General features: G+C 38.4%; 1 protein-coding gene across 1 annotated transcript in view; it reads left to right on the forward strand.

The window, feature by feature from the left end:
- ghrhra (growth hormone releasing hormone receptor a) overlaps positions 1-22761 on the forward strand; it is a 31401-nt gene that overhangs the window by 5570 nt on the left and 3070 nt on the right. Inside the window, exons 3-10 of the mRNA XM_074651713.1 lie at positions 7526-7633; positions 11195-11295; positions 12698-12795; positions 13549-13681; positions 14913-15066; positions 17769-17829; positions 18769-18838; positions 20120-20214. Of these exons, the coding sequence (XP_074507814.1) occupies positions 7526-7633; positions 11195-11295; positions 12698-12795; positions 13549-13681; positions 14913-15066; positions 17769-17829; positions 18769-18838; positions 20120-20214 (820 nt within the window). The remainder of the gene's footprint in view (positions 1-7525; positions 7634-11194; positions 11296-12697; positions 12796-13548; positions 13682-14912; positions 15067-17768; positions 17830-18768; positions 18839-20119; positions 20215-22761) is intronic.

The raw sequence follows: 22761 nt of genomic DNA on the forward strand, positions 1-22761 counted from the left end.
CAAAAACACCCAAATTTACACTAATCATTACCATTAAAACATTAAATCCCACTGAGAAGTCAACTGAATGCATGCTGCTAAATAAATGAATTTAGAAATGAAATGAAATAAAAGATGTCATCCAGTTCTTCCCTCAGCGGCTCTCTGGAAGCACTCACTCTGTGTCCAAAGTCATTTCAAACGTCATTGTTAATCCTAAATGAGGTGACACTCAAGTGGTGAAATGTAAAGCTTCCTCTAGATCGGTCTCTTGATAAAAGCCCAAGAATAGAGCCCTGCTCAGTGGGAGACAAAAGCTCTTGGTCGATCTGAAAGGAAATGTTTGAAACTAGTCATCAACCTCTTGACATGAGTGTTAATTGTGAACTGACAGACACAGCAGGGGACATTATGGTTTCCCCACATGATAGTTGAAAATTCCCCCTATGATTAAGCACCAACACAAAGATGTCAGTCGCAGTGAAACAGTGTAAGTTTCCATAATTCTAGGTTTCCACTGCACTCACTGTGGAAATTTCTACAAATGTTTCTTTTAAGACAGATCATATAATTATGACTCTTTCTTTTCTTTCTAATCTCAGGCTAAAAATTAAATCTTTTCATAATCATCACATCAGTCTCAGTGTCTGTATGACTCAAATCCAGAAATCTGAATTTATGCATCTAGGAGCAGGAACTCCCTTATGGGAATATTATTCCACCACTTGACAGACAGTAAAACTTTAATTCACACTTGCAAGCAATTTAATCTGCAAGAGCAATCCAACAAACAGCTTGAAGTAAACAACCTAGATATAAACTTTGGTTGAGACACAGTGCAAAACAGCTGATCTGTGCAGAAGGCTTACAGCAGCATGTTGAGATAGTTTCCTGAAAAATCTGTGCACACAGAAACACCCAAACAATAAGAAACAAGCTGAAGAGTCTCCAGACAGCTCTGTGAGGATCATCAACATCAACATCAGCATGCGGACGTGATCACACAATGGGTGTTTCTCAAACTCAAGGAAGGATCCTTCAATGGCTGAATTTCAAGGATGCTATACGTCATCGAATCCCGCCGAAGGACTGTTCCAATGTCAAGGATCCTTTGAATTCTACCAAGGACTGAGTCCTTCTTTCAGAGGATTTTCAAGGAGGCTTGTGTGTATACTCCGCGCTCGTAAAACACCCACAATCCTGTGTGCACGATGCATTTCCTGTCCCCCGTTTTGGAAACAGAGGAAATATGCTAGTAAACTTTAAGTTATTTCACTTAAGCAGTTTGTGAAAATACGTTTCTGAACTTGAGGTGTGAATTTGAGGTGAGAAATCACCAATCCAGTTGCTGAAGTGAATCTTCACTCATATTAGATCTACAAGGCCTAATTTAAAAGTCTGTTCCGACTTTCATCGCTCAGCGACAGACTCGTTGAGCGACGGATTTGATTAGTTTTATTTTGTTGCTGTCAAGTTTGAATGAAGTGTTTTACAATCGGCAAGGTAAAATTGCTTTTTTTCAATGGAGTCTTGTGGCTTTAAGGAGAGCATATTAATTGTATGTTTTGTATGTTTATGATGTAGATGCTAAATCAGCATTTTGTTGTCATCCAGCACCAAATTGGAGAAAGTACAAAACTTCCCTCATAACATCATTTTAATATTGCTCATGTCAAGTAACAAATTGGGAGACAACCACCCAAAACTAACCGACATAGGCTGCACGTCAAACACCCACATCCATTATATTCTATGTGAGCCCACATACTGTCATCGTGTCCGAATATGCTGTCCTACACTTGACATCCTAGCCACTATACCTTCACTACTGATCCTGTTTGTGTGGAGCATGCTGTGTGTGTGTGCTTCATGTGTCAATTGATGGCAAATAATGCAACACCACAGTACATGATGGGGCTCCCATCACCGTTTCCTCTGCCACCTTAAAATCAGACCTTTTTGATGAAGCTTCTTTTAATGAATTCATCTGCTGCTTTGTTGCCGTCTACTGCCAGTGCAGTAATTTAATCAGTTCTACCTTCAGCTCTCCTGTCCTTAAGTGTCATTAACTCCGCAGCTGGGTCTGTACAAACACTGCTGTTTGGTTTTGTTTGTTCAACCCACCAAAGTGCCCATAAACGTGCCATGAACTCTGCCGTGAAAACTGAAATACTATTTGGAAGCTGTTTCCTCTCTTGATTAGACGCCTTGTGTTTTTCTATTAGGATTAAACCCATGTAAGACGATCCTCCCACATACGATATGTTTCCCCTCTCACCAAATCTAAAATTTAGAGGCCAACATCCAATTCCGGAATTAAGAAACCACAATATTGGAGAATAAAATCTCTTAATCCTTGATACCAATTACCTCAACACAGTTATTTAGTCACTGTATAAAGACACCGTATGTCTTCCTTTAAACCCTAACAGATAGTTAACCGTAAGCTTGTAACCACGTCCGTTATTTTCAAGCCTATACTTCACTGCCACTCTTAATCGTCTTATCCACAATGGATTTCAACAAGATGCACTTGACAGGGGGGCGGTTTGAAAAGCGTTATTTTTTTGGAGTGATTAATTGTGGCTTAGTGTGGATGGAAGCCCACAATGGAGAGAAAAACAATGCATCTTCATATTTAGCAGGCTTATAGTGTGTGGCCACATCAAGAGTTTCAAGTTAGCTCTCTAAGGAATCAATCTTTTCAATAGAACGCAGGCCATAATAAAGGAGGAATGGAGTAAATTGTACATAACTCAAAAACAATAAATGAACAGGCAAGGAAAAGATACAATGTGTGGCGAGACTGCACTATCTGGGAGGTTGGTGTAGTGTTATAAGTAGAAAAAGGAAATTGTCACAAATTATGTAGGCAAATTATGAAAAAAAAAAACAGTACACGCAAACCAAATCGAAAATGTTCTACAACACTCAAATGTACTCACAGCAGGCTAAGGTGACTCAAACCACACAATAAAGCACACATGCAAGATGAAAACTCTACCACTAAGTCCCACCTTTAACACAGCAGAAAGCAACACAATAAAAATAAAACAGAAAATGGTTCATTCAGTTGATTAGTTAAAGACACACTGAAATCTAACAGGTCTGGGAAAAACAGTGGTTGGCTCCTCTAGTGTTAGTTGTCTCTCAAAAGGACATTTTACAATAAACATTTTACAAAACATATGCAATGTAAAAGTAAATAACATACCGTACTAACCTGTAACACAGTCCCCTACCCCAGTTGGAGACATGTAGGTGACTGGAATCTATATTTATAAAGAGCCATGTTAATTTTGTATTAAAGGGACTCAAAACCAATTCAAAAACATCTGTTCTGCTTGAGCAAATCTTGTTTCTTGGATGATGTGCCTAAGCAATCTCTCCAAGTTTTAGTCCCTCACCATGAAGAATCTGACAAATAACACATTTCAACAAACACAGTCTTTCATTTAGTGTCTTTGAGCTAAAAGGAATATGTTTTGGTTCTGCAGTTTCACTATTAAAATCATACTTTTAAACGTATTTTAAAAAGAAGCCTCCATCCATCCATCTGCAACCGCTTATCCCGTTAGGGGTCGCGGGGGGGCTGGAGCCGATCCCAGCCGACATTGGGCGAAGGCAGGGTACACCCTGGACAGGTCGCCAGTCCATCGCAGGGCTGACACATAGAGACAGACAACCATTCACGCTCACACCTACGGGCAATTTAGAGTCCACAATTTAACCTAACCTGCATGTCTTTGGACTGTGGGAGGAAACCGGAGTACCCGGAGAAAACCCACGCTAACACGGGGAGAACATGCAAACTCCACACAGAAGGGTCCCAAGCCGGATTCGAACCTGCAACCCTCTAGCTGTGAGGCGCCAGTGCTAACCACTGCACCACCGTGCAGCCCTAAAAAAAAGAAGCCTATCAAATTTAATTCAAGTGTCCTAGTGAGAATTGTCCAGGAACTGATCGATTATGAATGTACTTTTCCTGCTATAACATGTCCAAATGTCTTCAGTAAATTAGGGTACAAGCTCTGCAGAACCCCAGATTTGTTTTTACTTAAATGTCTTTTTTGGTCCCCAAATATAGATCTATAAATATTGTATACTTTAATTTCACGCTGCTCTGGCTCCATCAGACTCCCTCATAATTTATTTTCTAAGATATCATCCATGTTGTTTTCTGAGACAAAGCGGAACGAGCAGAAATACAATTTGTCAAGTTTTTTTCTCGTGCATACTGAAGCCAAGTTTTTCTCCCCTGGCAGATTTTGGTCAGGAGACGACTGAACCCAGAATATAAATGAGGAATGGGTCCAATAAAAACTGTTAATTACTACGTCTAACAATAATAGCATACTTTATTTAAATAGCCTACCACTTGGCATACAAATAGATGAAATTAGAATGTGTTTCACAAGAGCTGAATAATAAACCCAAAAAGACAGATGCAAAAGGACAAAAACATAACAAAAAGACAAATAAAAGTTTTTTAAAAAGTACATTAAAAGTAGTTAAAAAGAGGAATGTTCCCTGAAGACAATGATTGTCATAAACACCTGCATGTGTTAGCTGAGTTTTGGCTGCTGTGGGAATCAACGGGAGCTTTAAAACACATCTGGATTAGGCTTTAATGCCCAACAAATATTACTCATGATTAAGCTGCTCATGCACATCACTCTCACTCTCTGTTGTGGTAAAGCCTCACAATAAATAGCACCGCCCCTGAGACAACCACTCACTGAGCTAACAGTCAGTGAAAAGACAGACCTGAGATATGAAAGTGCATTTTGACACAATCCCTCTGCCCCTCCTGGATCCTCGGCTTCAGGAATATCAGTCTGACTCAGCCTGACAGCAACACAGCAGACGCTGACGTGTATTCTAAAATGTGCAGGTCCTGCGTGAATAACTGCAGCCTGTTGCTTCCCAGAGTTACGTTGGAGGTGACATCATTTTTCGTGCGACCCCCTATTTGTATGTAAGTTGTTTTTGTGAGATAGGGACACACAGGAGGAGTGGATAATATATTAAATACGCTGATATTTCACCCAGACAGACTGCTGCCTTTAAATCAATGCTCTGTCTCAGATTAATGTCAGCAGCCACAGTGGATGGCTCGAATTACTTGGACTCTTTATTGTGATCAGTTTTTTAATTTTAATTCATTTTCAATGATAGGTAATTAAAGAACAGAACTTTTGAGGTCTTATGAACCAAATCGTGTTATTATATATTCTCAGTGTAGCTCTGTGGATGTCTTTGGTTCATGACCTGCTAGCGTGGCTGCAAACTCTATAGTCTTGTTATAACCATAGACTGTATAAAAGAAGTGGACGTAGTCACCGTGATGTCACCCATTGGTTTGTGGACTGCCGTTTTGAAGCCTCAAGTTTGGCATTTTGGCCGTCGCCACTTTGGTTTTTGCAACCAGAGGTGACACGAGAGGGTGGAGCTAAGTACAACTGAACGCTGAATAAGACATTTTTAGGCAACCAAAATGTTACAATTAACTTTCATGAACAGAAAACACACTGTGAAAGGGTTAAAGTTCAAAAACAAAAACACGGACAACTGCCAGACCAGACAACGCCGTGGTAGCGACCTGTCAATCACAAGGTAGCCACGCCCTAAAGCATACCCTGCTTTATGGTCTATTTTACTCTAAATGGAACCATAATTTAAATTATTGCATTTAATGTTAAATGTATGGATAAATGTTGTTCACTAATGTCCTGAGAGAGAAGAGGAAGAATCAAATTTTACATGCAGTCAGACTGTGTTTATGTTCCAGTCAGAAATCACTCCCGGCCCTTTGAAACACTTTTATGTTCCTAGAAACTTAAAGCGCCTGAGGAGTTGAAACTTTTTTTTTTACAGAATAGATTTCCTGCTGAAAATGTATTTGACATTTATTTTGGTCTTAACTGCAGCCTTGGGGATAAATGAAAGAACTCCTTGCAATTCCTTTAATGTTGACATTTACCCACTGTGGATGAAGATGACTGCAGATATTTGCAGCACCACACACACCACGTTTTTCACAATGTATTAGAGTTACTCCGTCCATTCATTCATTTATTCACTCCTGTCAAACCTGTCACCTTGCCTCAGGAGACCACGTCCTCATTGATATGTGAATGAGTCCATTATAAACCGGTAAGTAATCTTGAATCTGGGAAATATGGGACAGTAGATGGAAAAACCAGAGCGTGTGTGACATTACGCAAAAGCTTTTACCGCGCAGTCCATTTACAGAAACAAGATGAGGTGAGGACTGTGGATAAGACCTGTCAACTGGTGTAGATTTATTAGGCCTGCATTAATAGAAATATCCTCATTTGGTTACATGAGAAGAAGTATGTGACTAGGTAATAAGGTCACCTGCATGTACAGTACTGTTGTCTCTGTGGTTAGTGTGGGTGGATTTTCTCCAATGAAAGGCTGGAGGTGGGCCGAAATGTTTCAATCCTCTTCTCAATAAATGTATCGGCAGGGAGTCATGTGAGGAACTCATCATTCATAGAGGATGAATCATTTGACTGATGCATAAATAGTGCTGAATCTGCTTTTCCTTAGTAACATTTGGTTACATTTACATGCACACAATAATGTCACCATATTGTGAGAAAAACAATATTCTTTTTAAGCCGCTTATGTGAATGCATAAACTGGCTCCTCCTTATTATAAGCAGAAAATATTCTTTTAATCATACAGGGGTTGCCCTGTTGTGCACTTGCATTGCAGAAAACACAACATATTTCAAAGAAGACCACTGCTAGCAGCTCTGTGAGGCTTAGTGCAATGCTTTGAGCTAAATGCTAACGACAACAAGCCAACAGCTTACAATGACATGGTATTGCCATGTTGTTGAAGAAATGTGAGTGACAGTTTCAATCTAGCAGACAGAACCACTCAACTGATGTTAATGTGATGACACAGGACTGACAGAACGCATGGACTCTGCAAGAGTTAGATATGAAAGAAGCCAAACACAAGAAATTATTCAAATGTAGTAATAATACTAAATAATAAATGATGGATTTTGTATTATGTATCTATTGTCTCTTGTCTGTTTGCAACATGCTCTATTTTTAATTGACCCTTGTCTGTTTTTGACATGCTTTATTTTATAATTTTTGTAATGGCCTCCTGTCTTGGCCAGGTCTCCCTCGAATTTTTTTTTTTTTCAAATTTTAATGATTTTAATGACTTATTTTGATTTGAATCTCAAGGGACTTCCTGGTTAAATAAAGGTTAAATAAAATTAAAACATGACAATTGTTATTAATTAATAATATTTTATTTCAAGTGGTAACACTCCCTTATTATTATTATTATTATTATTATTATTATTATTATTATTATTATTATTATCATTATTATTATTATTATTATTATTATTATTATTATTATTATTATTATTATTATTATTGGATATTTTATTCCATTTTATTATTTTATTATTTTTAATTGTCTGATTTTATTTGCCTCATTATTATTATGTATTATTATTGACTTACCCTTCTTCTCTGTCTGTGTTTGTAGGATGTAACACAGAGTGGGACGAGATTGGCTGCTGGCTGAGAGCTGAAGTCGGGCAAGTGGTCAACATATCCTGCTCTGAGGTCTTCCAGCATTTCTCCAGCAATCAAGGTTTGTTTCCATGTTAATCCCAATCTCAACAAACACAGACAAGAATAACTCAACTCAAGTCATGCAATCAATACAGTAGTTAAAATACAGAAGGTAATGTAGGAGTCCCATTCTCTGCTGGTGTAACACAATTATCTGTGCTGTATAATCTGCATTGTTTATGCAGACCGGAGTAGCTCTGATGCACAGTATGAATTATTCATACATGTTTGTTGGCAAGGATATATTTATATATGCTTTGGGAGGTTTCTGGCAGTAGAAATTACATGAAATCTTGTCTGTTTCACATGTCAGTCTCACTTCCTTTCGGGCATTTGTGATCTGCGTTTCCAGAAAGATGTTGCTAATGACACCAAGAGAGACATATTCTGAAGTTACAATGATATATTCATGAGATTAAAAGTGTTGTCGAGTTTCAGAGGTTATATATTTAGAGTAAAAGGTGCTCTATACATACGATATCCAGAGCATTATTATAGCAGCAAACTATTTGCTATGTAAAGATATAGAGTAGTAATGTCTACCTGAGCAGAGGTCGGGTCGGCTGGGTCGGCAGCGTGTGCGTTTCAGTCCATGTTCGTGCATGTGAGCGTGCCCCACTGGCGAGCTCACGGCCGCCGCTCTGAACTGCGCTCATACGGTGGTTACAGCTGATAACGCCATCCCGACCGACGGCGTTGTCATGGAAGCGTAGCACCCACCCTCCTGTTCCTGTCAAGGTTAACACTGCTAGGTCTGACAGCACTGTTGCTATTGTTTCCACTGTTTGGGCTGTTAGCACCGTTACGTTATTTTCGAATTGTTTCACAGTGGTTGCATTCTAAAGCACAAATAAACACACAACTAACTCTGCATAACCCTGCGAGAAGATGCAGAGTTGCCGGATTTTCAATGAATGCAGGCTTCCTGTCTGCTGGCTGTGGCTCAGCGCTGCTCTCGTCATACCACAGACACACACAGATCATAGCTGCACTCACAGCGTGGAGAGGAGCAGGGGGATCACTGGAACACATGCACACAACACAACCAGTTATCATCCATGAAATATGGCTGCTTTGTATCTAACAGAGCTAAATGACTTGTGCCTCTGTATCAGACGCCGAGGAGCGTGACACAGCAGTGGTATTTAACCACTGGAACGGGCTGCACGCCGTGCGCACTGTTATTGGCTGGGGGCTACACCCCCACATGGGGCACGAAGCCACTTTGATGCCCAGAAGCGTCCCGAGTAAAGCAAAATAAGACAGGCAGAGGGCTGCAGGGTCTCTGCAGAAACAGACACCACCACACACTTCTAGTGGGGCATAAGTGATGATAGAGATGGATTATTTTTGTATCAGTCTACACATTGTTGTTTTTTTTTAAAGAAATTCTTGCATATTATACCTTTAATATGCGTTTAAACATAGTTACAGTCAAAATAATAAAATGTTATATGATAAGTACATTTAAATCAATTCTTAATCATTTGCTCCTGTAAATTTGTGTTTATAGGACAGCTACATTTTGGGAACCATTGTCCTCCAGTCTAAAGATACACATAAAAAATGGGACTGTTTGTACTCTGTTGTCTTGACAGGATTGCCATTATGAAAGCATAATTAAAGGAGGAAAGGTCAGGATCATTGAGGAATAATGTTCTTCCCCTTCTTACCTTGATGGAAATCATGGCTCATTATGATCTGAATTGCAGATCACACAAACAGACCAGAGTCTTTGCTTTGAGCGGTGCAGTTGGCAGATTTAGTTCCTGTTTGCTCAGCTCAAAGGGAATAGAGAGAGAAAAAAAACACTGTCATGCATTTCTGTATGTCTTTGTTCAAACAGTCCAGCTACAGCCTGCATGCACTGTCTGGTACACACATTTAGATGTTCAATTCCACAAACACAGCAGTGCAGAGAGCAATCCAGCTGACAACCTTCTCCCGTCACCTGCTGTGTCCAAATGGATGTTAACCAGATCTAAAATGTCAGTAGACTTGAACATGAAAGCTTCACATTTTTTCTGACTGAAAGCACTAATGGAGTGAAATCCAAGTCCAAGAGAGGAAATATCAAGTGTAGCGGCCCAAATGTGCACAGGAATGACAACTTTCTATAACGGTGTAGTTTACAGTACGTCATTTAGAATATGTATATACCGTTTCTTATGCTCAAGAACATAAACTTGAAAATAATGCAGTTTGAAGCAGTACAATCAGCTTTTTTAAGACATTGTTTTTAAGATGTTTCCCAGTGGTGTTGCACAATGTCAGGGGCTACAGGATTTTAGGACACTGATTTAGGACTATATAGGACTTTAATGTAGTAAATTCAATTATAAAAACTGGTATTAAACAGAATGAATTGGCTGAATGGTCCATAAATATTGTGAGGCTATGTGGCATGCACACACAACAATGGTAAAACTTTTGTAATATTAGGCTGTAAGAATATTAACAATCATAGGGTTGGAGGGCCAAAACACCGGTGGAGGAGGAATTAATCATATCCTTTACTCAAGTAAAATGTAGCCTGCAAGTAAAGTACCGCAAAAAGTACTGCATATCTGTATATCTATATGGATATCTGTATGCTTCCGTGTGGAATATGTACAGCTGTAAAAACAAATCTGTCTCTGGGACAATAAAGACTACCTCTCCTTACAAGTCAAAGTGTTGTATTGATATAAAATAGGATAACATGCCTAAACAAATATAACATATAAGATTCATTGACCTTTTCCATTGAACAAACATTTTGAGAAATCTAGGAACCTTTTTAGGAACTCGGGAACTTTGACCGAAGGGACCAGCGTCTAGATTTCTGTAGTGCTGAATGTAACGAGCAGTGGTGGAAGAAGTACTCAGGTCTTTTACTTCAGTAAAAGTACTAATATCACAGTGTAGAAATACTCTGTTACAAGTAAAAGTCATGCATTCCAAATTGAACTGAAGTAAAAGTACAAAATTGTTAGCATCGAAATATACTTAAAATACCAAAAGTAAAAGTTGTCATTATGCAGAATGGCCCATTTCAGAATCATACTATATATATTATATTATTGGATTATAATTAGTGATGCATTTATTAAGTGTACATCACTTTGATATTGCAGCTGGTAAATGTGGAGCTAATTGTAACAAATTGATATACTGCCGTGCTGCTTTATCTATAATAATACATCATAGTTCATTTGTTAATTATATTTTGTATTGATAATCTGAATCTGCAAAGTAACTGAAGCTGTAAGAAGTATAAACAAGCATAAAATAGGAATACTCAAGTAAAGTACAAGTACCTTAAAAATTGTACTTAAGTATTTGAGTAAATGTACTTAGTTACTTTCCGCCACTGGTCATTTGCATATTAAACCATTTTCAGCAGCATTTCACAGCACAATTAATTTAAACTACATGTTCTAAGAAGTTCATGTTCAGACAAAATGAAGCCACGGAGAAGATTAAGAAGAAAGTGAAGAATAACAAATTGGTTGAGCTGAATAGATTGTACAATGTATTCTGGAAATCTTTGTAGTTGTTGAATCCCTTCTTGTCTCCTTGCTGTCTGCTCCCACATCAGGGTATGTTTACAGGAACTGTACGGCAAACGGCTGGTCTGAAATCTATCCTCCCTATGACGAGGCCTGTGCTTTCAGTGATGACAGCGAGCCAGAATCTGAGGTATACACACATGTTGTTGTAATCATGCCAATCAGTTAAGCTCATTCATATTGTCTCTGCTTCCTCTTCGCTCTTCCTCCCTCGCTGCTTCCTATTCAGTTCAGACCTATTTGTAGGTTTAGTGCAAAGACAACATGCATTTGTGATATTTTTGTTCTAAGAATAGAAGGACTTAGATCTTTTATTTAAGTAAAGGTAGCAATACCACAGAGTAGAAATATACTCTGTTTCAAGTTAAAATACTGTATTCAGCATTTTACTTAAGTAAAAGAACAAATATATTAGCATCAACATATACTTTAAGTACCAAAAGTAAAAGTTCTCATTATGGGAAATGGCCCATTTCAGAATAATGTATATTATATTATTGGATCATAATTATGATGCATTAATGTGTATATTACTTTAATGATACAGCTTTTAAATGTGGAGCTAATGTTAACTAATTTATACACTGCTAACTTGTATATTTTCCCCTTATCTTATCTTATCTTATAATAATACATTAGAATTTATTTGTTGATTATATTTTGTATTATTAAACTAAGTAACTTAAGTTATTAAATACATGTAGAGGAGTAAAATGTACAATATTTCCTTCTGAACTGTAGTGGAGTAGAAGTATAAAGTAGCAGAAAATGGAAACTCAAGTAAAGTAGAAGTACCTCAAAATTGTACTTAAGTACAGCCCTTAAGTAAATGTAATAAATTATCTTCCACCACCCCTTACCAAATGAAGTTTATTCAAGTGTGCTATTAGTATACTTCTTTTGAACTTAAAATAAAAGAGTATACTTTTAGTTTACTTTTTATGTACTTATCAGAGATATACTTAACAAAAGTATACTTAAGTATACTTGGCTCATACTGACAAGTATACAGAAAAGTCTTAGTATATTTGGCTTATAGGCCTACTTACTTAATTGTTTGATCATGATATACTTTTAGTATAATTAAATATTCTTGCCTTATAGGCCTACAGAAAAGAACAATTGGCTTAGTTGTGCTTACTTTTTGATAGACTAGACTATTCAAGTGTGTGAGAGTTTGTAAAAGGTTGTTTTGATATGAATTTACTTCAATTCATCAAGTTTTTGGATTATCCGTTCCCCGTAGAGGCAACACATTTTTTATTTTTTTTTATCTTATCACAAATCATCAAGTGAAATAGCAAAAGGAGCAAGTCTCTTTATTTAATACATCAATCATTGGCTAAGTACTATAAGTTAAAGTATACAAAGTATACTTTCATGAACTCCAAGTCAAGTCCAGGTCTTACTGCACTTCTGTCGGATCAACACTTTAAGACAAAGTGTGTGACATTTCACCCATCGAGTCATTTCCTATTCACACATTCGACAGCATCACAATTTACTCAGACTCTCTGTTTGTCTCTCTGCAGACGAGTTACCTCTCTACGTTCAGACAGGTTTACACTGTGGGCTACGCCACCTCGCTCATCTCCCTCATTACAGCCATCGTGGTGTTCACAGCCTTCAGGTAAGACAAGAGCAGCACACAATTTATCAGTCTCTATAAGCACCATAGATGTGGGTCAGTAAGGGCCTACTACTCCTACTACGTTATAAAAGTGAAAGTAAAACTTAAGAGCAACACGTTCTAACACGCAAAACTGTAACATCCTGTTTTGAACACAAAAGGCTCAAGGCTTCTTCAGGTTTAGGCAACAAAACTACAATTTATTTAGGTTTAGGCAAAAAAATAACAACACTTAGTTAAGTTTAGAGAAAAACCTTGTGTTTTTGGTTTAAAAAACGACAAACACAAAGACAACTACAAGTTGTTGGTTTCACACAGGATGCAATCTCTGGTCTCCTGGAGGAAAACCCTGTGTTTTGTGTCCCATCCCTTGTGCCTGACCTCCACCCCTTATGGAGTTTTGCACTGTCTATACTACAGCACCTGACTTCTGCTTCTGCTCCTGTCATAATTACTACGGTCGCTAGAGGTCACTGTTGTGTTCTTTTTACATTTTTTCTGATGATCTACCATGTGAATAGATGATAAAACCTACTAGTTGGTGTAGTAGGCCCCTATTGACCCACATCTATGGGGCTTATAGCGACTGATAACGTCTATTTAATAGCCTGACAACAGTCTAATCGCCTGGATATTCAGATGATCGACTGTCAGATCAACAAAGGCCCCTGTAAAGCCTCTGTTATATATAGAGGCTTGGGAATATATTAGTAGTACTTTTTGTGTATATGTGAATTTGTGATTTTCTTTCAGGAAGTTTCGCTGCACTAGAAACTACATCCACATCAACCTGTTCTCCTCCTTCGTCCTGAGAGCCACCGCTGTCTTCATTAAGGACACCGTGCTGTTTGCAGACGAGACCCTGGACCACTGCTCCGTGTCCACGGTGAGCACGCTAATTAGCCAATCATGTTCCCATCATAAAGCAGATTCCCACATCTGCTGTATGATTGAGTTAACAATGGAAAGAAGAGTGAAAGAGGGGAAGGCACGTGATGAACGGCAGCTGTCATTTCGCAGCAAATATCACTTCATTAGTCGACAAGATTGATTAATTCTTTTAGCGAAAACATAGTTTAAACGTAAACAACAGCAGGTGTTTTATTTTTTTAATACCGTGAATGAAATGTTGACGAAGTGAAATGATAAATCTATTCCCAACTGTAATTGCTTTGCCATTTGTATCATTACCAAAGCATGTAGTGAATTTTGTAGTGATTTTTTGATTTTGAAGAGAGAGGGCCAACAATGCGGCCTGTAGTTGAGGTGGAAGGTCCTTGATTTTCACCTTTTACATAGTTCCTGTCTACTGTGCATTGTTCCAAGTGGTTGTGAAGTGGACCGTGTTAGCAATGACGTCAAAAACACAAATATTAGGAAGCCATAATGAAAACAGACTGTTTACACACATTATTTCGCACTGTGGTGGAAATTGCTTAGAAAAAACATCATTATATAATCAATCCATAACCTGCCATCTCAAGAGTGGTCTGACAATGCTTTGTTGAGGGACATTTTGTTACAAAAAAATGACATTTTATGAAAAATATACGTACAATAATGGCCTGAACATTGAAAGCTTTGCTTTTTAAGTTGCCTTATGTGAATGGAACAACAGCAAAGATGAAAGAACCAGATATACTGATGGAAACAGAGAATCAAAACAGGAAGAATAAGCTTTACCAAGTACTACAACTAGCATTTGCAGTACTTCTACAAAAGAATTCCAATTTGCAGCAAAACATTTGAGCTGTTGTACAAAGGAAGTAGTTTGTGTGAATCATTGAGAAAGTTGTTTTAGGCGTTGTAAGCTTGTCAAAGACTTATTTCTTTTACAGACACACCTTAACGATTAAACCTTTTCAAATCCTGCACGAACAGATTTGTATGTTGTTGCCGTCCACTGAAAACCATGAATCCCCAAATTTGGGGATTTTGAATTTTTCAGCTAAATCGAACAGTTAAGTGTTACTTTATGTGTTGAGAAAATGCTCCTACATCTTAAGCTAAATAAACTATTTCAAAAACAAATAAGAATATCTGTTTTTCTTAGCTCATGAAAAGTTGACATTTTGGAAACATCCACTAGTAACTTTGTTTCGCTGTGTCCTCTCTAGACAGCGTGTAAGTCAGCCGTGGCTTTCTTCCAGTTCAGCATCCTGGCCAATTACTTCTGGTTGCTGGTGGAGGGCATGTACCTGCAGACCCTGCTGGCCCTGACCTTCGTCTCTCAGAGGAAATACTTCTGGTGGTACATCCTGATTGGATGGGGTGAGTATTGAGGATGACAAGCCTATGCCAGACTAACAGTGTCTGACTGTGATGTCTGGATATATAATATCATAATGTTATTCTATATTATATTTTTTGGAGGCCAAGACTTCAATGGGTGATTTTTTGTATTGCCATCGATAAGCTTAATCAGGGAAGCTAAAGGGGGAACTTTCTTAATGTGTTCAGACAGAAAGTAAAACGAATTCTTGACTTGTGTCATTAGTGTGAATTTGACCGCTGGACTGTTTACATTTATTTTTTTGTTACTGTGTGAGGATTTTTGCTGTTTATCTTATGTTTTGTTGTGAACTTTTATTGTGAAGTTTCTGAGTGGTGCAGATTTTTTTAGAGGCCGTCCATCTACTGTATGTTACTAGTTCTCATTGGAAAACTGACAAAGTTCAGCCGTCTTGCAGAGTATATGGCAGTGTTCGAACTAAGCTGTGGCTTTCAACATGCACGGTGAGATCAGAGAGAATCTATAGGCTATCACCACGTCTTATACCAAACATTACAAAGAAAAAAATAAAATAAACTCACCACTTTGTGAAAAATGTTGGCCTGATTCAATACTTTGTCATTGTGACTCTATTCCGAAATCTTGCTTTTGTGGCTGATGGATAGAGGAGATACTCAGCTTTAATGCATGGCAGAAATGATCAGAGGGGCTGCTGAACTCAATAAGTTAGCAGGAGAGCCCATGAGCCATGATACATAAAAACACCCTGCACATGTCCACATCAATCATGTTACACACATTATTGACAGGTTAATTATCAGTTTTTCAAGACTCAGGTCTATATTGGCGGAGCTAAGCCCCCCTGGCACCTTGACACTAATATATCAGCCCGGTTGCGTGAAAAGGCGTGTGAATGACACGATAATGCGCAAGGCAAAAGCGTGCAGTAAGAACGCCGTTCTTGCTTTAGGCACGTCATTTGTACACCATGCAGTCTCTACTGACTGCAATGTAAATGCATCTTCATAAATATGCTACGCTCAGAGCTAGTGACGAAAGAAAAAAAACAAGAAAGTTTGTTTATGTCGGTTGGGAGTGGAGATAGATGGGTCCAACAAACACAGGACTTGTGGACTCGTGTGGTTTGTTTTGTAAGTTATGTGAGTGACGTTTGTGATGTGTTTCTCAAACTTTTTTGTACTTATATTATGTTGTTACGTATTATACTTATTTTACATACTTATTTTAAGCCCAACCATGATGTTTTTCCTAACCCTAAGTAAGTAGTTTGGTTGCATAAACCAAAGTAAGTGGTTTTGTTGCCCCCTGCTGGTAGCCTACTGCACCTTCATACACGTGTATCATTTTTACACCTCGGCGAAGCAAAACGTGACCCTGACACGCTATCCTCTGACGGACAGGTGGGTCTATTACACGCTTTGACGTGATACCAGGTTGGACGAAGGCCCTAAGCTGAAATGCATTGCTGAAATAAAGATGATTCTTCCAGTCAGTCAGCTGGTGTTACAGAGTCGTTTTCACTTTCCGTCTTTGCAACTTGATCATCTGGTTGGCTGGTTTAGTCATGACAGCATAATGATCCTAATAAATAACAAAACTTTTCATAGATACTTGAGACTGTGTCAGAGAGGTAGTGATTCAGCTGGTCATCCCTAAGCCCGCTGTTTGTGGTGTTATTGTATTACAGTACACTGAATGATACTGAAAGGTTTTCCTGTCTTGTTATTACACAATATATTCACATTTTGGTGATTGGAAATCTATTTCCAGACGGTAATTCAGTCCGAAAAATTCTGGCAGCATTTTATTTACACAATAGCTGTTCCTGAGCAGCGATTACGGCTGCACTCTTGGTTCCTCCACTCTCCCTTTGTTTATCTCCCTTATCTTTTGCTCCACTGAGCTGGATGTTTTGAATGCTTTCCCTTTGTGTTATCCTGTTTGGCTCAGGATAACACAACTGATTTCCATGGGCTTCCCATTCCTAACTGTTAGCTTTACTGCATATTTTCCTGTTAAAGCCTGCACTCTCAAGTGCTTCTAGTGACAGTCTGTATCATTCTGGTCCTGTTATTACAATGTTACAGTATAATCGAGCGACTTCAGGCTGAGAAGACTAGTCGTGTTTAGTGCAGCAGTGAAGGTGAGAAATAGCAGCATATCCGTCATGATGTTGTGGAGACAGAAGCTGATTTTTTTAGTAAGGAGTCGGAGTTCCTGAAACTTTTATTTACTCCAGTCTGCTTGTTAGAATCAGTTATAGTTATGATAAAACATGACATATTCTCCATTCAACCATCTGAACCAACAAAACCACAATCAAACAGAAAACTAGGCATTTGCAAAGGGAAATCTGGACCTAAATATCTCTGTCCTGAGTATCTGTGTTGTTGCAACCTGACAAGGAAGCCAGGCTGTGTTTGATGCGGCGCTCACTCAGTATCCAGAGTGGCTCTGATGTGTGTTATCAGCTTCTTTCTGGTTCCTCCTATCTCGCTCTTTCCTGTCTCCTGTCTCTTATCCTGTGTCTGTTTCTTCTTCTGGCATGGAAATGCAAGTGGGCGACAGATACATTTAATACACAATGTTTTATATGCCTAACAACATTTTCATTAAAAATGCAGTAAACATGTGAGTTGGGGCTTGAGAGTCGTTCAGATTAATTTAATTTGACAGATACATAATGTATTAATAATTAACCTCTGCTCTTACGTTGCAGGGCTCCCGTCAACAGTTCTTATACTTTGGGTGTTGACCAGATTCTTCTATGATGACAGAGGGTGAGATTTATCACTTGATATGGAGCAAAGTAGCTCATAGACCCTTTTACATCTTCAAAAATATGCATGCACATGTTGGCAACGGAAGTGGCATTTTACCCCAGCCATCCAGACGAGTTAGCAAGCTTTACACATTTGATTAAAATGGTTACCGGCATTAAAATGTCTGGTTGTTGCGTGTTCGATTGTGAGAATCGATATTCCAACAGCAGACTCAAGTTCTACAGAATTCCGACAGGATTACGACCGTTTCCGAGCAGCAGATGTTTCAGTTTAACGAGTGACCGTGTTAACTGGTAACTTATGGCCGAAGGCGTCTGTGGTTGCTCGTAGTAATTTATGCAAATTGTTGGCCTAGATTACACAGAAATAGATTGAAGGCTTTAGTTCGTGTTTTCAACAGCTTCCTTCACTATAAGCAACACTTTCAGCTAAGAGTCACCTGTTAACACGGTCACTCATTAAACCGATGGCTGCACGCTATTAAATGTGTTCTCTGGACTGAGGACACGATGAAAAATGCTCGTGTTTGTAGGGCCCATTTTTAAAACTCAATACTCTGACTCTAAGTCTGAGGTATACAGTATATCTGGCCACTGAATATTGGGCCACTTGCTAATGTCTTCTACTGTCTCACTAATAGCACACAGATCTGGAAAGTCAAATTGTTTAGGTTGCATTCATTCGATCTTTGGTGGTTAATGTCCTTGCATAGCTTAAGAAGTACTCCGCCGTACTTCCATTGCCAAACTGCGTGCGCACATCACCATTGTTTGCAAACTGCAAAAGGGTCTATATATTCTAATAATTTCACTGCTATGTTAACATTGTATAACTTAATTTTATCAGTTGTAGTAGTAGTAATTCTTCCAGTGTTTCAGTGTACTTTGATTTGAGTGTAACATGATTTTAATGAATTGAATTTGGCTTTAATTGCAGTTGCTGGGATGACACAGACAATGTTGGTATTTGGTGGATTATTAAAGGACCAATAACAGCCTCGCTGCTGGTGAGTGGAGAGCAGGGAAACTGCACTTCTACTAATTGATTGTGACAGTGATAAGAGTGGAGGGGGGGTCTTAAATTTTCACTTGATGGTTATGCCAAAAGACTGAGGCTAAAGCTGCTCATGTCCCAGGCAAAGAGTCAGATGATCCAGTTAGTCCCAGTATTTTGATTAAAGTCTGATCATGCATTTTTCCTTATTTCACTCAAACATAAGATGTTTACATACACAAAATATTCTTTTTTGCCCTTATTCCGAAAAAGACAGTATTCCTACCAAGCTGTTTACATGGCTAATGGAAATGAATATTGCATTAATATTCCCGATGACAATCAGCCGTGCTCCGATTAACATAATCGGTGGAAAAACTTGTTTGACCGGGCGAACAGCCTCTTTCTTTTATTCCTTCAATCTCCTTCTTGAAAAGATCGGTGTTGTGATGTTTGCACAGATCCAAGAACCTGTTGATATCCAAATCTTTCATGTTTAAAAGTAGGTGTGTTTCGGTTTATGTTCAACGCACAGAGAGGCCGTGTGTCGCAAACTACCATAAAAACCTCAATTGAGACCCATATTCCAAATGTCCAGAAATGCTCCTAAATCCCGAATAATATCAGCATATCTTGCATGTCTTAATCGGAAAATGCGCAGAATAAGACCACATTCAGACTATTCAAATGGAATAAGCTGTTTACATGAGCAGGATCAAATTTGAAATATTGTCATATTTGGAATATTAGTGGAATATTAGTGTGCATGTAAATTTAATCACTGTTTGGATGCAGTACGAAAATAACGCAACGATTTTCTCAGAGCCCATACGAGTCTGATAAGTCAGCATGTACCGCACGCAACACGTACCAACACATACCAACACATACCAGAACTGCGAAAAATCGAGTGGATACTTCATACTGTTGCGTGTTTTACCCGGAAAGCTGTTTTGGATCATGGAAAGTAAACACTAATGGCTCTTACTAGAGCCCTTCATAGTGTCAACAGTACACCGTGCCTAATTATGGTCGCTAAGCTATGATTGGACAATCGCTGCTCGGGGGAGGGGTTTAGCCAACGGTCAATTGCTAATAGCTCATCAATTTAATACATACAGTATTAAGGTTTGCTTTGTTTGAGTGGATTATAGTGGGTTTAAATAATTGTTTTTTTGCATTATTTATATATACTGTATATAAATGTACATATATTTATATATTTCTTTCTCTCACTGTGTGTACTGTATCTTTCATTTGGGTAATTGTGCATATTTGCATGTATTTCTACCAGATCAACATAGTCATCTTCATCAACGTGATCCGGATCCTGGTTCAAAAGCTTAAATCTTCAGCCATGGCCGGGAACAATGACACTGGACACTTTATGTGAGTCACAACACAACTGGACCAAGACATTAAATATGGCCCCTCATATAAAACAAACAAACAATCAGAAACTAATTCAGAGATCCTTCACAGAGCAACAAGGATTCTGCTGCACTTACCCCCTCCTAACAAACAAATAGATATATGAATATTATATCTTAGTAAAGCAATACCAAAGGCTTCAACACAATACTAAGGTGAGAAGCATTTGGGGTGATGGAGGCAGCTGCAGCAGCAAACCGTTGGCAAGAGCAGAGCAACTAGTGAGTAGAGTCTGATAATGACACTGGCTACCTGCTGGGAGGTAACATTCAAACAGCTGATGAATGGACCACTGATTGTGAGGGAAGAAAGAAGCAGCCGATGCCAGTCAATTAGGAACGACTTCAGAGCTCTGCCTGAACTTAACAAAATGCTTCATATGTGTCAATCATCTGAATTTGTTTAGTTTCGTTTTTTTTCTGTCATTTAGATATTTTGGAAGTAAAGATTTTAATAATTTTTAAGAAATTATAAAGAATGAATAGAAAGGTGAATAACAGTTTCTATATTTATGAATTAAATAATTAAGGGGGAGTTTACAGTCGTGGTGATTTGTATTGCATAATACCACTTACTGAAGAATGACACTTTATATTATGATCCTGTTTTTATTAAGATGTTGTTTTCTGAGATACATATTAATTATGGCAGTAGCATTGAAATTAAAATGTAAGTAATGCTCTTTTAAAGAACAGTCATTTTAATAATCTGTTAAATTAATGTTTTTCTTATTGTGAAAAGTGAAAGGTTCAATCTTATAGTTAAAAAATATTCCAGTAAAAGAAAGATTGAAAGAATAAGGGGAAAGCTGCACAATCATAACTCTGATGCAATCTTTTATTTCGGGTTTTATCCAGATTACGTGGGAGTTATAAGTGAGAGGACTTATAAGGGTTCTTTCTTTGATGTCTGCCTGCGAGCCAGCACTTCAAACCAATAGGTGTAAAGATTGAAACCATGTTCACACACACAGAAAATATTCAGAAATAATTGAGTTCAAAGCCAAAAAATAATTAATTTAACCCTTTAAAGGACACTGCCTGACCAGATGCTGATATTGTAGTAGTCTGTGCAACACTAGTGACAAACAACGATAGAAACCACAAACATCAAATCTACTGTAATGGTCCACCACTTTGTCCAGACTGAAATATCTCAACTATTACTACTGGATGGATCGCCATAACATTTTGTACATTTATTTTTTCTTCCGGATTACCGGAAGAGGAGGGCCTTCGCCTCTTTTTGCTTGCACTAGAAGTGTGCAGACCCTCCTTTTCTCCATAAAATACATTTGGAGACAAAGTTAAGTCTTGTAAGAGCTTCTTTTAAACTGTGGAGCAATTGTTCAGTGTTGAGGAAAAACTGCTGAGTAAGAAACTGATATGTCGGAAATGGATGGCAGTTTCTTTGAAGAGTTTTCTATGAAGAGGGAAAGAAATCCCTTGATAAAACGCTGAAGTCTTCCTCACAGTTTAAGAGTGAAAATGCTGCGTCTATGAATCTACTCTTGGAGCCCAGAAATCCTGCTTTACCTGAGTGAATCCTTCCTTCCTTTTGACATTTGGTTGGTTCAGATTCCAGCTCAGCTGAATTAATTTACAATGAGAGCAGCACATAAAAATAGCACCGGATACCAGAAATAGATGTCTCCTCCGTCGCCGTGCGACAGGATTGTTCCACCGGTTCAATGAATGTTTCACGCTTTGAAAGCTTCATCTCTGTCTTACAAACTTCAATCTGATTCAGACACATGAACACAAAGGCACAAATCCCAGGTGTGACATAAAATGAACTCAATCCTATTATAGGCCTGGAAATAATCCAACCTTTTCTTATAAAAAAACTAATCTTTCAGCAACCAAAGCGGTGATGTCATTTCAGATCAGAGTGATTATTTTGGTTCTTTAGAATATTTAGACAACTTTTGTCACGTCTTTGTGACAGCTTTGAATCCGATATAATAATCAGAGAACAAGGCAATTAACTGCTGATTGATCTGTGATAGATTATGCTTTGAATCGGCTGTGGGTTTAGATCATTAGATATATGCCCAGCTCATTTACCATCTCTGTGACAGACTGTGAAAGATTAAACCCTAGAAAAAGAAGATTAAGAGAATAAGACAAGGGTACTAACAGCCCGTTCTCGTTCCCAGGGCTCTAAATTCAGCGGCAACAGTAAACGCTCTGAGAAAGTGCGCCGGGAGTGTGGTGACATAGTTTAAAGAGCGAAACAGACACCCAGGGCGGATGGGAGGGGATGTTGATGGGTCCAACAAACACAGGGCTTTCATCCGGGAGACCGCTGTTCGTGTCCCGTGCGTCACGTTACAAGCAGTTGTTTGTTCGTGTCCTGTGTTCACGACATTCAGTGTCATTTTCACTCTACAGACATAGTAGTTTTAAGCCCAACCATTTATTTATTTCCTAAACCTAACGAAAGTGGTTTTGTTGGTTAATCCTCAAGTGTCGCCAAGGGTAACTAATTTATAATGGTTTTGAT

The sequence above is a fragment of the Sebastes fasciatus genome, chromosome 11, assembly GCF_043250625.1.
Source record: "Sebastes fasciatus isolate fSebFas1 chromosome 11, fSebFas1.pri, whole genome shotgun sequence".
NCBI classification, from domain to species: domain Eukaryota; kingdom Metazoa; phylum Chordata; class Actinopteri; order Perciformes; family Sebastidae; genus Sebastes; species Sebastes fasciatus.